This window comes from Vipera berus, assembly GCF_964194415.1.
Source record: "Vipera berus genome assembly, chromosome: 6".
Classification (NCBI taxonomy): domain Eukaryota; kingdom Metazoa; phylum Chordata; class Lepidosauria; order Squamata; family Viperidae; genus Vipera; species Vipera berus.
Genome location: NC_138208.1, coordinates 87,016,772 through 87,030,710, shown reverse-complemented (window position 1 = coordinate 87,030,710; position 13,939 = coordinate 87,016,772). Strand labels below are relative to the sequence as shown.

Sequence of the window (13,939 nt, the reverse complement as noted above, 5' to 3'; positions counted from 1 at the left end):
TTACGGTTTTTAGCCTTTCTCTCTTGGCTATTCCGTAACCCAGCATTCTCCAATCTTTCCGGGCTCACAGCCCAGAGGGGAGAGCAGCTTCCAAATTACTGTGTGCGCATGTGCATGCATGCAAACGGGGCCACGCCCACTGGTGCAGCACTAGTGTGTGCATTCGCACATGTGGCATGCACAAACGGCTGCGCCTCCCCCGTGGCAGCTAGCGGCCCATTCGCACATGCACAAATGGGGCATGCACACACACCCCACGCTAGCATTCCCGTTCGCACACGTGCAAACGGTCGTATGCACTAGTGCGAGTGGGGGGGAATGCGCGCCTATTCATTCGCACCCTGGTCAGCCATTTCTCCTGTCTGCTGGTCAAGAGCCCGTGGCCTGGTACTGGGCTGCGGCCCATAGGTTGGGGACCCCTGCCATAAACCTTTTCTGATTTGCTGACCGTAATCAATTCAACGTCTTTTGGGGTTTTTTTTTTCACATCCTCTGCTTTGATTCCATCTCTTTCCATCTGATTCAATGGCAAACCACGTTTTCCTCGGTAACCATGGTTTGCCATTAAACCTGTAGGGAAAGTGCAATTCGTTGCTAAATCCGAAGTGGCAGAAGACGTTGAAATACAGAAGACAGGAAGGGAACAACACAAAGCTTGTTCAGTTAGCCCTAAATTGCAGTGTGGTCTTTTGTGCAAACCAATTCAGATGTTCAAATGTGGTAGCACTTGGCTGTGTGTGAGGAAGTGTCATGTCAGAGCTGCTACCAATCAAATTCAAAATTTCAAGCACGCCACCTTGGTGTAAAGGTAATTCCGTATCTTCTTCATATTCTTCTTTGAGCTTCTTGAGATATAATTACCATAGGGCTGTCTCCAGAAAGAAAGATTTCACCCTAGCCTAGGACAGGGCTAGGCAACCTTGGCTCTTTTATGACTCGTGGACTTCAACTCCCAGAATTCCTGAGCCAGCCATGCTGAGGGGAAAGGGAGAGGTTTCCAAGCTGAGCCATGCTGGCTCAGGAATTCTGGGAGTTGAAGTCCACGAGTCATGAAGGGGCCATAGTTCCCTCATGGTGGCTCAGGAATTCTGGGAGTTGAAGTCCAGAAGTCATAAAAGAGCCAAGGTTGCCTACCCCTGGCCTAGGAGAACAGTGTTTCTCGACCTTGACATCTTTAAGATGGACGGAATTCAACTCCCAGAATTCCCCATGCTGGCTGGGCAATTCTGGGACTTGAAGTCCACCCATCTTAAAGTCGCTGAGATTGGGAAATACTGTACTAGGGTAACCGCATTATGCTACTTCATCTCGGAAAGCTATGCAGCATTAGACTGGGTAGTATTTGGATGGGGGGGCCACCAGAAGTGCCATCGTTCAGCTTACACAATTGTGTAGCAGCTTAGTGCACCGTGCAAAAGTACAACTTATTCTGAACTGCACAAACCAAAAGCGCTCTGCCGCGAACTTCCTCACATGCTTTTCCCACAGTCCAGTTTTTCAAACTAGCCAACTGGAAGATGGGCTGGGTGGGGAAATTCTGGGAGCTGGCATCTCTTTACATAAAAGTTACCAGGTTTGAGAGAAACTGATTGGCACAGGGTGTGAATCCAGCCAGTGGGTTGAACCAAACAGGAATGTCACACTGGTTTCCATCTCTAGCGAGGTAGCCACTTGGAGGCACCCCTTCCAAGGAAACGTTTGGAGACCCCAAAGGCTAATATTGATGGTTTGTCACACAGCCTGATGTTCAGACTGTATTTCGCATTTGTATCCATCTATCCAGTCCTTCCCAAGGACCTGGGATGGGAGTATGGGAATGGAATAGGAATAAGAGTAGAATAGAAATAGAATAGAATAGAATAGAATAGAATAGAATAGAATAGAATAGAATAGAATAGAATAGAATAGAATAGAATAGAATAGAATAGAATAGAATAGAATAGAATAGAATAGAATAGAATAATTATGGAATGGAATAAATAGAATAGAATATGGAATAGAACAGAATAGAATAGAATCTTTATTTAGAATAGAATAGAATAGATGGAATGGAATGGAATGGAGTGCAGAAAGAATAGAATAGAATAGAAATAGAATAGAATAGAATAGAATAATAGAATAGAAAATTATGGAATGGAATAAATAGAATAGAATATGGAATAGAACAGAATAGAATAGAATACTATGGAATGGAATGGAATAGAATAGAAGTTGGAAGAGACCTTGGAGGTCATCTAGTCCAACCCCCTGCTCAGGCAGGAAATCCCTATACCATTTCAGACAAATGGCTGTCCAGTCTCTTCTTAAAAACTTCCAGTGTTGGAGCATTCACAGCTTCTGGAGGCAGATTGTTCCACTGGTTAATTGTTCTAACTGTCAGGAAGTTTCTCCTTAGTTCTAGGTTGCTTCTCTCCTTGACTAGTTTCCACCCGTTGCTTCTTGTCCTGCCTTCAGGCGCTTTGGAGAATAGCTTGACTGCCTCTTCTTTGGGGCAGCCCCTGAGATATTGGAACGCTGCTAGTCTTTCTCTCTTCTTTAAACTACTAGACCAGGCGTAGGCAACCTCGGCTCTTTTATGACTCATGGACTTCAACTCCCAGAATTCCTGAGTCAGCAGAGCTGACTCAGGAATTCTGGGAGTTGAAGTCCATGAGTCATAAAAGAGCCGAGGTTGCCTACCCCTGTACTAGACTTACCCAATTCCAGCAACCGTTCCTTGTAGATTTTAGTCTCCAGTCCCCTGACAAATCTTTGTTGCTCCTCTCTGCTCTCTCTGCTCCTCCTCTCTCTTTCTCGACTTCGAGTCTCAACATCTGTTGTTCGCTGGAGTTCCAGATACGTCGCCAGATGTCAGCTTTTTTCTAGCAAAGCCGCCTTTTTTGCAGTGTCGACCAGTGGCGACATTGTCAACGCAAACGACGTTGCAAGTGGCGCTCTGTTTTCTTTAGGATCGCCCCCCACGGCGCCTTACTCCTTATAGCGCCACTACCTCGCTTGCTTTTTAAAATTTATTTATTTAATTTATTTATTTAATTTATTTAATTTATTTAATTTATTATTTATTTATTTATTTATTTATTTATTTATTTATTTATTTATTTATTTATTTATTTATTTTATTGGATTTATATACCGCCCTTTCCCCGAAGGACTCAGGGCGGTTTACAGGGTATTTAAAACAAGGCATACAAAAGTTAAAAAAAAAATAAAAAAAAATTACATCAATTCCGAACTGCGTCCCGTTTCTCCTTCGCTTTGCTTCCGTCCAAGGCCAAAGAGGTTGACAAACCTCCTCGGCTCGTTCCCTCCCTTGGCTTTCAGAAAGCCCTCTCTACCTGTAGCACTTCTGCCTGGCGCGGAGAAAGCAAGGCGGGGGAGGGGAAGCCTGCAAGCAGCCGGGCGGGGCGCCAAAGGGCTTCCTCCGCCGCGATCCAAAAGCGGTGACGCGCCCTGGAAGGAATTATTTTAACCAAATTCGTCGAAATTTTCCTTCTCCGGAGAGCCCAATCCGTCTCCGGGCGGGTTGCGCAACTAGGAAGGGGCCCGGCTCGGATCCAGCGGCGCCCCCGAAAGCAAAGAACCGGTGGTCGCGGAGGTGGGGGGGGGACGGGACTCCACGCGCAACGCTTTAGCCATGCCTTTCCGGAAAGGTAAGACTCTCACCCGCGCCCAGGTGCGCCCAGGTGCGCCCAGGTGGGGCTTCCGCGCTCGGGTTTGGCAGGGAAGCGGACTCGGGGGGGTGGGGCGTGGGGGGGCTGTTTTCCCAGCAAAGGAGCAAAGGAACCCCGAAGTTTTAACCGGGCTCCTCCTTCCCGAATCTATATCTATCTATCTATCTATCTATCTATCTATCTATCTATCTATCTATCTATCTATCTATCTATCTATCTATCTATCTATCTATCTATCTATCTATCTATCTATCTAATATATATCTATATCTATATTTTTTATTTTTATTTTTATTTTAATCCCATTTATATCCCGCCCTTCTCCGAAGACTCAGGGCGGCTTACAATCTAAGCACAAATCAAATGTGCTTAGCAATATATCATCTATATATCTATATATCTATCTATATCTATATCTATATCTATATCTATATCTATATCTATATCTATATCTATCTATATCTATATCTATCTATATCTATATATATATACACATATCTATATCTATATATCTATATCTGTCTATCTATCTATCTATCATCTATCTATCTATCTATCTATCTATCTATCTATCTATCTATCTATCTATCTATCTATCTATCTATCTATCATCTATCTAAAGCTGCTTAACTCGGCGCAAGGAATTCACTTCCTTCCCTTCTTTGCGCGGCGGCGTCACTTCGGCTTTGGAGTTGCGCGGCGAGGCGGAAGGCTTTTTAAATTGATTTATTTATTTAATGAACCGAAAGAGAAAGTTCCCTTTCCTCTTGATTTTTAAAGCGAAACAAAACTAAACTAGCGTAGCTTGTAAACAGCTTCTCGAGTCGTAGATTTTTTTTTTCCCCTCGGAGCTGCTAGCTTTCTAGATGCGGGGAGGTTACGTTTTTGCCCTGTCAGTTAACGCGGACCCCTTTCTAGCATTCGGGAGGGGAAGGCCGATCGTCAAGGTAGTAGGGCTTTCCGATTCCTTGCACGGGAGTAGAAGAGTGTTGTGTAATGGGGGGGGGGGGATTTACTGATAATGGATGGAAAGTAATCAAGGAGAGAAGCAACCTGGAATTAAGGAGAAACTTCCTAATAGTGAGAACAATTAATCAGTGGAACGACTTGCCTCCAGAAGTTGTGGGTGCTCCAACACAGGAGGTTTTTAAGAAGAGACTGGAGTGGATAATGATTTGTCTGAAATAGGGTTTCCTGCTTGAGCAGGGGGTTGGACTAGATGACCTCCAAGATCCCTTCCAGCAATATCCTGATTATTATTACAGTACTTAAGGGTCATTTTCTGCCCGTTGCAGTTTATCTTTAACACAGCAGTGAAAAGGGAGTGTTTATTTCCACAAATGCAATGCAAACTTTTTTTTAAAAGAAAATGCCTATGAACCGTAACAGGAAGCAATATGTACACACCCTAAATCCGTTCTGCGTTGGCTTCCCTCTCTTACTCTTCAAAACAAACAACCCATTCATTTAATTAATTTAAATTCAGTTACCTGAATGCTGCTGAATGCAAGTTAGGCTTTTATTGCAAAACGGGGTACATTTTCCTGAGAAATAGTACCTGCAGTTTAATATGTATATGTAAGTCCTCAAAATTGCAACCACAAATGAGAGCAGAATTTTCATTGCTAAGCAAGGTGGGTTGTTAAGTGAGCTGGATCCCATTTTACAACCGTTTTTTGCCACAGTTGTTAAGCAACCTCTGCAATTGTGAAGTGAATCATGCTGTCATTAAGCCAGGAGGGGTCTTCAAACTTGGCAACTTTAAGACTTGTGGACTTCAACTCCCAGAATTCCTCATCTGGCTGAGGAATTCTGGGAGTTGAAGTCCACAAGTCTTAAAGTTGCCAAGTTTGAAGACCCCTGCATTAAGTGAATCCAGTTTCCCCCCCCCCCCTTCTCCCCATTGAGTTTGTCAGAAGCCAGTTGGGAAAGTCACAAATAATGATCACATTGTTGGCTCGGGAATTTTGGGAGTTGAAGTCCACAGGTTGTAAAGGGGCCATAGTCACCCACCTCTGATCTAGACTGATTTATAATTTTCTGGTTTGAAAGAAACAGCCTCATTCGGTTCTTTATTTTTACTTTATTTTTTAAAACCTGGAAGCTTGTTTTCGTAACTGGGGTTTTTGCCCCTATCGTCTGCGCTCCAGTCCAGACTTCTGCTTTTGTCTTCCTTAAAAGTAAAACAACTTGACATCTCTCACGTTGCCCATTGCTGGAGGACATAATTAAACAATTGGACAAGAGGATTTAAAGGCGTCGGGTCCTTGGTGCTCTCTGAGCTTGCTTGTTTTCGTGCAGACGTTTCATTACCCAACTAGGTAACATCATCAGTGCTAGAAGTGAATGGGGTTTGGAGGGGAGGAGAGGAGGAAGAAGAAGAGGAGGAGGAGGAGAACTGTGGGGTCCTTGGTGCTCTCTGAGCGTGCCTGTTTTCTTGCAGACATTTCATTACCCAACTAGGTAACATCATCAGTGCTAGAAGGGAATGGAGTTGAGGAGGAAGGAGAAGAGGAGGACTATGGGGTCCTTGGTGCTCTCTGAGCGTGCCTGTTTTCTTACAGACATTTCATTACCCAATTAGATAACAGCATCAGTTTGTGTAGGGCTTAAACGGTCTGTCCCAATTTGGAAAGCTTGTACCTGGACCGAGATGCCCTACGCACAGTGACTCATGCGCTCGTGACCTCCCGTTTAGACTACTGCAACGCTCTCTACATGGGGCTGCCCTTGAGGACCACTCGGAGGCTTCAGCTGGTGCAGAATGCGGCCGCACGAGTTGTGATGGGGGTTTCCCGACACTCCCATGTAACACCTCTACTCCGCGAGCTGCATTGGCTTCCGGTTGCCCTCCGGGTGAGATTCAAGGTGCTGGTGATGACCTATAAAGCCCTAAATGGCTTGGGTCCGGGATATCTGAGGGAACACCTGCTGCCAGCATCAAGTTCCCTTTGTCCAGTGCGCTCTCACAGGGAGGGCCTTCTCGGTGCCGCCGGTTAAAGATTGCCGGCGGGTAACACCCAGGGGGAGGGCCTTCTCTGTGGGTGCGCCTGCCCTCTGGAACCAGCTGCCCATGGAGCTTAGGACTGCCCCCGACCTTCGTTCATTTCGCCGGGACCTGAAGACTTGGCTCTTCGAGCTCCCCGGCCCAGGCTGAGAGTTTTTAGTTTTAATTGGGGTTTTATTCTCAGGGATTAAATTTAATTGTTTTTAATTTTTGTATCACTGTTTTAAGTACCCTGTAAACCGCCCTGAGTCCTTCGGGAAAGGGCGGTATATAAATCCAATAAATAAATAAATAAATATTAGGGGGAAGGGGAGGAAGCAAAAATTGGTTTGCTGACTGCTTTTCTCCCATACACGCTGTCTTCCACCTGCTGACTTACAGTTTGGTGCAATTAAGCAACTAAGGTGATTGGAAGGCCTTACGAAGAACAGTTACAGGGTTTGAGTATGGCCAGTCTAGAGAAAAGAAGGAGGGGTGTGTGTGACATGATATCAGTATTCCAGTATTTGAGGGGCTGCCACAAAAGAAGAAGGGGTCAGCTTATTTTCCCAAAGCACCAGAAGGCAGGACAAGAAACAACGGATGGAAACTAACCAAGGAGTAGAACATCCAAGAATTAAGGAGAAACTTCCTAACAGTGAGGACAATTAACCAGCAGAACAGCTTTGCCTTCAGACATTGTAGGTGCTCCATCGCTGGAGGCATTTAAGAAGAGAATGGATAGCCACTTGCCTGAAATGGTTAGAGCAGGGGTCTTCAAACTTGGCCCTTTTATGACTTGTGGACTTCAACACCCAGAATTCCTCAGCCAGCGTGGCTGGCTGAGGAATTCTGGGAGTTGAAGTCCACAAGTCATAAAAGGGCCAGGTTTGAAGACTCCTGGGTTAGAGGGTCTCCTGCTTGAGCAGAGGGGCTGGACTAGAAGACCTCCAAGGTCCCTTCCAGCTCTCGTCTGATCCTGATTCAATAGCTAATCCGAAGCCCTGTTGTTGGAATTTTCTTTACACGTCCCATTGCTTGAACTCACACTGGCTGGGGGGGGGGGGGTTCCCTGTTCAGACAAGCCTTCCGTAATGTTGACAAACACACTCTTTTGGTATGTGCTAATATTAGGCTCCACGTGCACACGAACATTCTCTCCTCTTCGCTCTTGCTCACCCACCCAGATCTGGAAAAGGGTGTTTCCTTTCTCTGCTCAGAGTACAGATGCTCCTGGACTTACAACAGTTTGTTACTGACCGTTCAGAGTTACAACGGCACGGGGGGGGGGGGGAAGTGACTTATGAGACCGCTTCTGGACTTTGTGCTTGAGGTGGAAAAGAATGAAAGTTTGGTTTGGGGTTTCACTGATTAGATTGATTTGTTGTTACAGTAATGGCTAGTTTTTAACTATTGTGAAAAAGTAAAAAAGTTGAGGCTTGACATTAATGCTCTATTATTCTACTGCAGCGGTCTTCAAACCCGGCCCTTTTATGACTTGTGGACTTCAACTCCCAGAATTCCTCAGCCAAGGCACGCTGCAACAGGGGAAGTCCGGTCCAAACATCTTAAAAGGATGCCAGCTGAGGAATTCTGGGAGTTCAGTCCACAGATCTTAAATCACGTTGGCTGAGGAATTTTGGGAGTTGAAAGTCCACACGTCTTAAAGTTGCCAAGTCTAAAGACCCCTGATCTAGGTGCAGGGGTGGGGAACCTTGGCTCTTTTATGACTGGTGGACTTCAACTCCCAGAATTCCTGAGCCAGCAAGGGGGAACTATGGCCCCTTCATGACTCGTGGACTTCAACTCCCAGAATTCCTGAGCCAGCATGGCTCAGCTTGGAAACCTCTCCCTTTCCCCTCAGCATGGCTGGCTTAGGAATTCTGGGAGTTGAAGTCCACGAGTCATAAAGTGGCCTAGGCCAGGGGTAGGCAACCTTGGCTCTTTTATGACTTGTGGACTTCAACTCCCAGAATTCCTGAGCCAGCATGGCTCAGCATGGAAACCTCTCCCTTTCCCCTCAGCATGGCTGGCTCAGGAATTCTGGGAATTGAAGTCCACCAGTCATAAAGCGGTCTAGGCCTAGGCCAGGGGTAGGCAACCTTGGCTCTTTTATGACTCGTGGACTTCAACTCCCAGAATTCCTCAGCTAGTGTGGCTCAGCTTGGAAACCTCTCCCTTTCCCCTCAGCATGGCTGGCTCAGGAATTCTGGGAGTTTAAGTCCACCAGTCATAAAAGAGTCAAGGTTTCCCCACCCCTGATTCTAGCGTGTTCCTGCCAGCTTAGTTGATAAGTTCCCCTTCTATTCCCTCACCTGCTTCTGTCACTCCAGCCTGGGCATCCTGTCCCCTGCACGGCCCACTTCCTGTACAGTACTTTGCAAACTAAATCAACAGCTGTTGTAAGGAAGAACTTATGAGCTGAGGTGCAGGCCGGAAAGCCCTTCTGAGGCCGGAGCCGCCGGTAGGGGGCGACAAAGAGAGACCCAGAACGCGGCCCTCTAGCGGCCGTCGCCAGCTTGCAGCCCAGATCTGCTGGATTTTCGCAGCGTTGACCGCTCGAAGATATTGCGGACTTCTGCAGGCAACGCTGGCCGGGAGATTCCGGGAGTTGGAAGTCCCCACATCTGCAAGCGTCCAAAGGCGGAGAAATTCTGTCTTCTACGCATTGCAGCCTGTTGCAGGCAACACCCCTGCTTCTTCCCCCCCGGAGCTTGCAAACACGGGGAGGGGAAGATGCTTCCCCCCCCTTCCTCAAATGCAGCCCCTCACTGCACTTTAAATGCGGGTTAGGGTGGAGAGAGAAAGAGAGAGATCCGGATTCCTGGCTCCCGTAGATGGCCAAGGGTGCTCGCTCACTCGCTCGCTTCGTGGCCGGCCAGGAGCTGTGCACGCGTCGGCTGCATGGCCTCCAGAGCACGTGAAAAAAGCCTGCCCGGCTCGGGCTGCTCCGGAGACCTGTTCACGTGTCTGCTCCGTGCCGGAGGGTTTTCCGAGAAAGCTGCGGAACACGCGGAGCCGATAAACAAGCCGAGCCTGGGGCGTGGAGAGCTGCAGAGAGAAGAAAAACATATACATATATATATTTTTCAAAAGTGTTCCTTGCAGCTGCTGGCTATTTTGTCTGTCTGATTTATTTATTTATTTTTTTAATTTTATTTTAAGACTTCGGTGGGTCGAATTCGTTGCAGTAACGTCGGCGGACTTGGGTTTCAGCGGCTTGCAAAGGCTGGTGTGTGTGTGTGGTGGGGGGGGGGAGTCGATCGCTGGGCATGCAATAAATCTATTTCATAAAAGTGGCTTGTGGATCGCTTCCTGGAACAGCACGTACAGTACTGTACACAGCCTTCCCGGTTTTAGACGCACCTTAAGAAAGAGGCTTAAATAGTCAACTGTTTGCCCAATGTCAATAATAATAATAATAATAAGAAGAAGTTGGAAGGGACCTTAGAGGTCATCTAGTCCAGCCCCCTGCTCAGGCAGGAAACCCTATACCATTTCAGACAAATGGCTGTCCAGTCTCTTCTTAAAAACTTCCAGTGTTGGAGCACTCACAGCTTCTGGACGCAGGTTGTTCCACTGGTTAATTGTTCTCACTGTCAGGAAGTTTCTCCTTAGTTCCAGGTTGCTTCTCGCCTTGGTGAGTTTCCATCTGTTGCTTCTTGTCCTTCCTTCAGGTGCTTTGGAGAATAGCTTGACTCCCTCTTCTTTGGGGCAGCCCTTGAGATATTGGAAGACTGCTGTCATGTCCCCCCTCGTCCTTCTCTTCATTAAACTAGACATACCCAATTCCAGCAGTCGTTCCTTATATGTTTTATCCTCCAGTCCCCTGATCATCTTTCTTGCTCTTCTCTGCACTCTTTCCAGAGTCTCAACATCTTTGGTCACATCTTGGTGACCAAAACTGGATGCAGTATTCCAAGTGTGGCCTTACCAAGGCCTTGTAAAGTGGTATAACACTTCACCTGATCTTGATTCTGTCCCTCTCTTAATGCAGCCTAGCACTGTGTTGGCTTTTTTGGCAGCTGCAGCACGCGGCTGGCTCACATTTAAGTGATTGTCCACTAGGACTCCGAGATCCTTCTCACAAAATATTATTTTGGGGCTATGGGGAGAAAGGAAGTTGGGAGTGTTGCAAAAACCAGGGGTCCACGGCGGCTTATGGTTAGGAGGGCTGGAACTTCTGAGGAAGCTGTTCCTTGGTCTCAGCCTTGCAGGTTGATGGCCCTATATACGGCAGTTCTCGATTTAACAACCAAAATTTTGGTTGCTAAGTGAGTTTTGCCCCCAGTTGCCAAGCATTTGAATTTTGATCACATGACCCTGGGGATGCTGCAACGATCGTAAAGTGTGAAAAAATGGTCACAAGTCCCTTTTTTCAGTGTTGTTGTAACTTGGAACAGTCATTAAACAAACTCTTGTAGGTCAAGGACTATATTATTACCGTAGTGTGTTTTTAATGCTGTTTTTAATGTGCACCACTCAAGAAAAGCTGCTTATGTCATTGTTTTCGATTTATGGTAACAGGGCTTATTCCTGTGTGACTTTTGCTTTGGGATCTGCCCGGTCTCTAGTGACGGCAATACAATTCATTTATCAGAAAATGAATCTATGATTCTCATAGGATAGGGAAGGGATACTTCTACCCTGATGGGAAATAATCCTGAGGCTAAAATGAAGACATTTCCTGACAGTAAGAGCAATTAATCAGTGGAACAACTTGCTTCCAGAAGTTGTGAATGCTCCAACACTGAGGTAGAAGTTTTTAAAGTAGAGATTGGAGATTGAAGTTTTTAAGTAGAGATTGGACAACTATTTGTCTGAAATGGTATAGGGCAGGGGTCTTCAAACTTGGCCACTTTAAGACTCGTGGACTTCAACTCCCAGAATTCCTCAGCTACGTCAGGTTTGAAGACCCCTGATCTAGGCGCAGGGGTGGGGAACCTTGGCTCTTTTATGACTCATGGACTTCAACTCCCAGAATTCCTGAGCCAGCATGGCTCAGCTTGGAAACCTCTCCCTTTCCCCTCAGCATGTCTGGCTCAGGAATTCTGGGAGTTGAAGTCCACAAGTCTTAAAGTGGCCAAGTTTGAAGACCCCTGGTACAGGGGTTGGACTAGAAGACCTCCAGGGTCCCTTCCAAGTCTATTAATCTGTTATAGCCAGATGAGAAATATACCTGAGGCTGAATTTCTATAACCTGCTGTAAAACAACAACAAATGAATTAAAACATTTTAAATAAACTTTTTTTTTTAAAAAAAGTGAATTCAATGGGGTTTGCCTTTACCGAATGCAGCTATGTATTGGTTTGTGTTGCTGGCCTAGGCAGAAGAAAAGGAAGGCGTAAATCCCTCCATTAGCATTTAAAAAGTATTCACGCTTGTGTGGCTGACTAATACTGTCACTGAGCTAAAACAGGAAGAAAAAAAACACCAGCACAACAAAGCAATCTTGACAAATGCGTACGCATGAAGACACACGTTTTTGAAGTCTTCAGCAAAACCAGAGGGCCTGAGTCAGTTATGACATCAACAAGTAACTGGCTTGTGTAAAGTGGCTAGGCCTGTTGCCGTGGCAGCGAGAAACCTTATGATGTCATTGGAGAATTCAGAGATTTTGGAAGGCAGATGATTCAGTTAAAGGACAGTCGGGTGAGGGGAGTCGTCAGGCATGGACCAGACCGAGGTGAGCAGGCTCAAGAGTGTGGTTGAGACACTAGAAAAGCTAAGCAGATTGAACCTGGTTAGTATTTGGAGAAGAGATTGCCCAGGATAGGTAGACCCAGGTAGATTGAGACTTTAAAACATCCCACCAGAAAGCAGCTTCAAACACTTGTGCATTGCTCCTAAGAAGTTAAGGTGTCCTTGAAGTCACCAAAAATGAAGCGCAGGTGTCCATGAAGTCACTAAAAATGAAGCGCAGGTGTCCATGAAGTCACTAAAAATGAAGTTAAGGTGTCCGTGAAGTCCAAAAATGAAGCGAAGGTGTCCGTGAAGTCACCAAAAATGCAGTGAAGGTGTCCATGAAGTCACTAAAAAGGAAGTTAAGGTGTCCATGAAGTCACCAAAAATGAAGTTAAGGTGTCCATGAAGTCACCAAAAATGAATTTAAGGTGTCCATGAAGTCACCAAAAATGAAGTTAAGGTGTCCATGAAGTCACCAAAAATGAAGCGAAGGTGTCCACAAAGTCACCAAAAATGAAGTTAAGGTGTCCACGAAGTCACCAAAAATGAAGTTAAGGTGTCCACAAAGTCACCAAAAATGAAGTTAAGGTGTCCATGAAGTCACCAAAAATGAAGCGCAGGTGTCCATGAAGTCACTAAAAATGAAGCGCAGGTGTCCGTGAAGTCACCAAAAATGAAGTTAAGGTGTCCGTGAAGTCCAAAAATGAAGCGAAGGTGTCCGTGAAGTCACCAAAAATGCAGTGAAGGTGTCCATGAAGTCACTAAAAATGAAGTTAAGGTGTCCATGAAGTCACCAAAAATGAAGTTAAGGTGTCCATGAAGTCACTAAAAATGAAGTTAAGGTGTCCATGAAGTCACCAAAAATGCAGTGAAGGTGTCCATGAAGTCACTAAAAATGAAGTTAAGGTGTCCATGAAGTCACCAAAAATGCAGTGAAGGTGTCCGTGAAGTCACCAAAAATGCAGTGAAGGTGTCCATGAAGTCACCAAAAATGAAGTTAAGGTGTCCACAAAGTCACCAAAAATGAAGTTAAGGTGTCCGTGAAGTCACCAAAAATGAAGCGCAGGTGTCCATGAAGTCACCAAAAATGAAGTTAAGGTGTCCGTGAAGTCACCAAAAATGAAGCGCAGGTGTCCGTGAAGTCACTAAAAATGCAGTGAAGGTGTCCGTGAAGTCACTAAAAATGAAGTTAAGGTGTGCATGAAGTCACCAAAAATGCGGTGAAGGTGTCCATGAAGTCACTAAAAATGAAGTTAAGGTGTGCATGAAGTCACCAAAAATGCGGTGAAGGTGTCCATGAAGTCACTAAAAATGAAGTTAAGGTGTCCATGAAGTCACCAAAAATGCAGTGAAGGTGTCCATGAAGTCACTAAAAATGAAGTTAAGGTGTCCACAAAGTCACCAAAAATGAAGTTAAGGTGTCCACGAAGTCACCAAAAATGAAGCGCAGGTGTCCATGAAGTCACTAAAAATGAAGTTAAGGTGTCCGTGAAGTCACCAAAAATGAAGTTAAGGTGTCCATGAAGTCACCAAAAATGCAGTGAAGGTGTCCATGAAGTCACTAAAAATGAAGTTAAGGTGTCCACAAAGTCACCAA

General features: G+C 45.6%; 1 protein-coding gene across 1 annotated transcript in view; it reads left to right on the top strand.

The window, feature by feature from the left end:
* The first annotated feature begins 2,750 nt into the window (after positions 1-2,750).
* PFKFB3 (6-phosphofructo-2-kinase/fructose-2,6-biphosphatase 3) overlaps positions 2,751-13,939 on the top strand; it is a 77,691-nt gene continuing 66,502 nt past the window's right edge. The window contains exon 1 of the mRNA XM_081330786.1: positions 2,751-3,650. Coding sequence (XP_081186912.1) covers positions 3,635-3,650 — 16 coding nt within the window. The 5' untranslated portion in view covers positions 2,751-3,634. The remainder of the gene's footprint in view (positions 3,651-13,939) is intronic.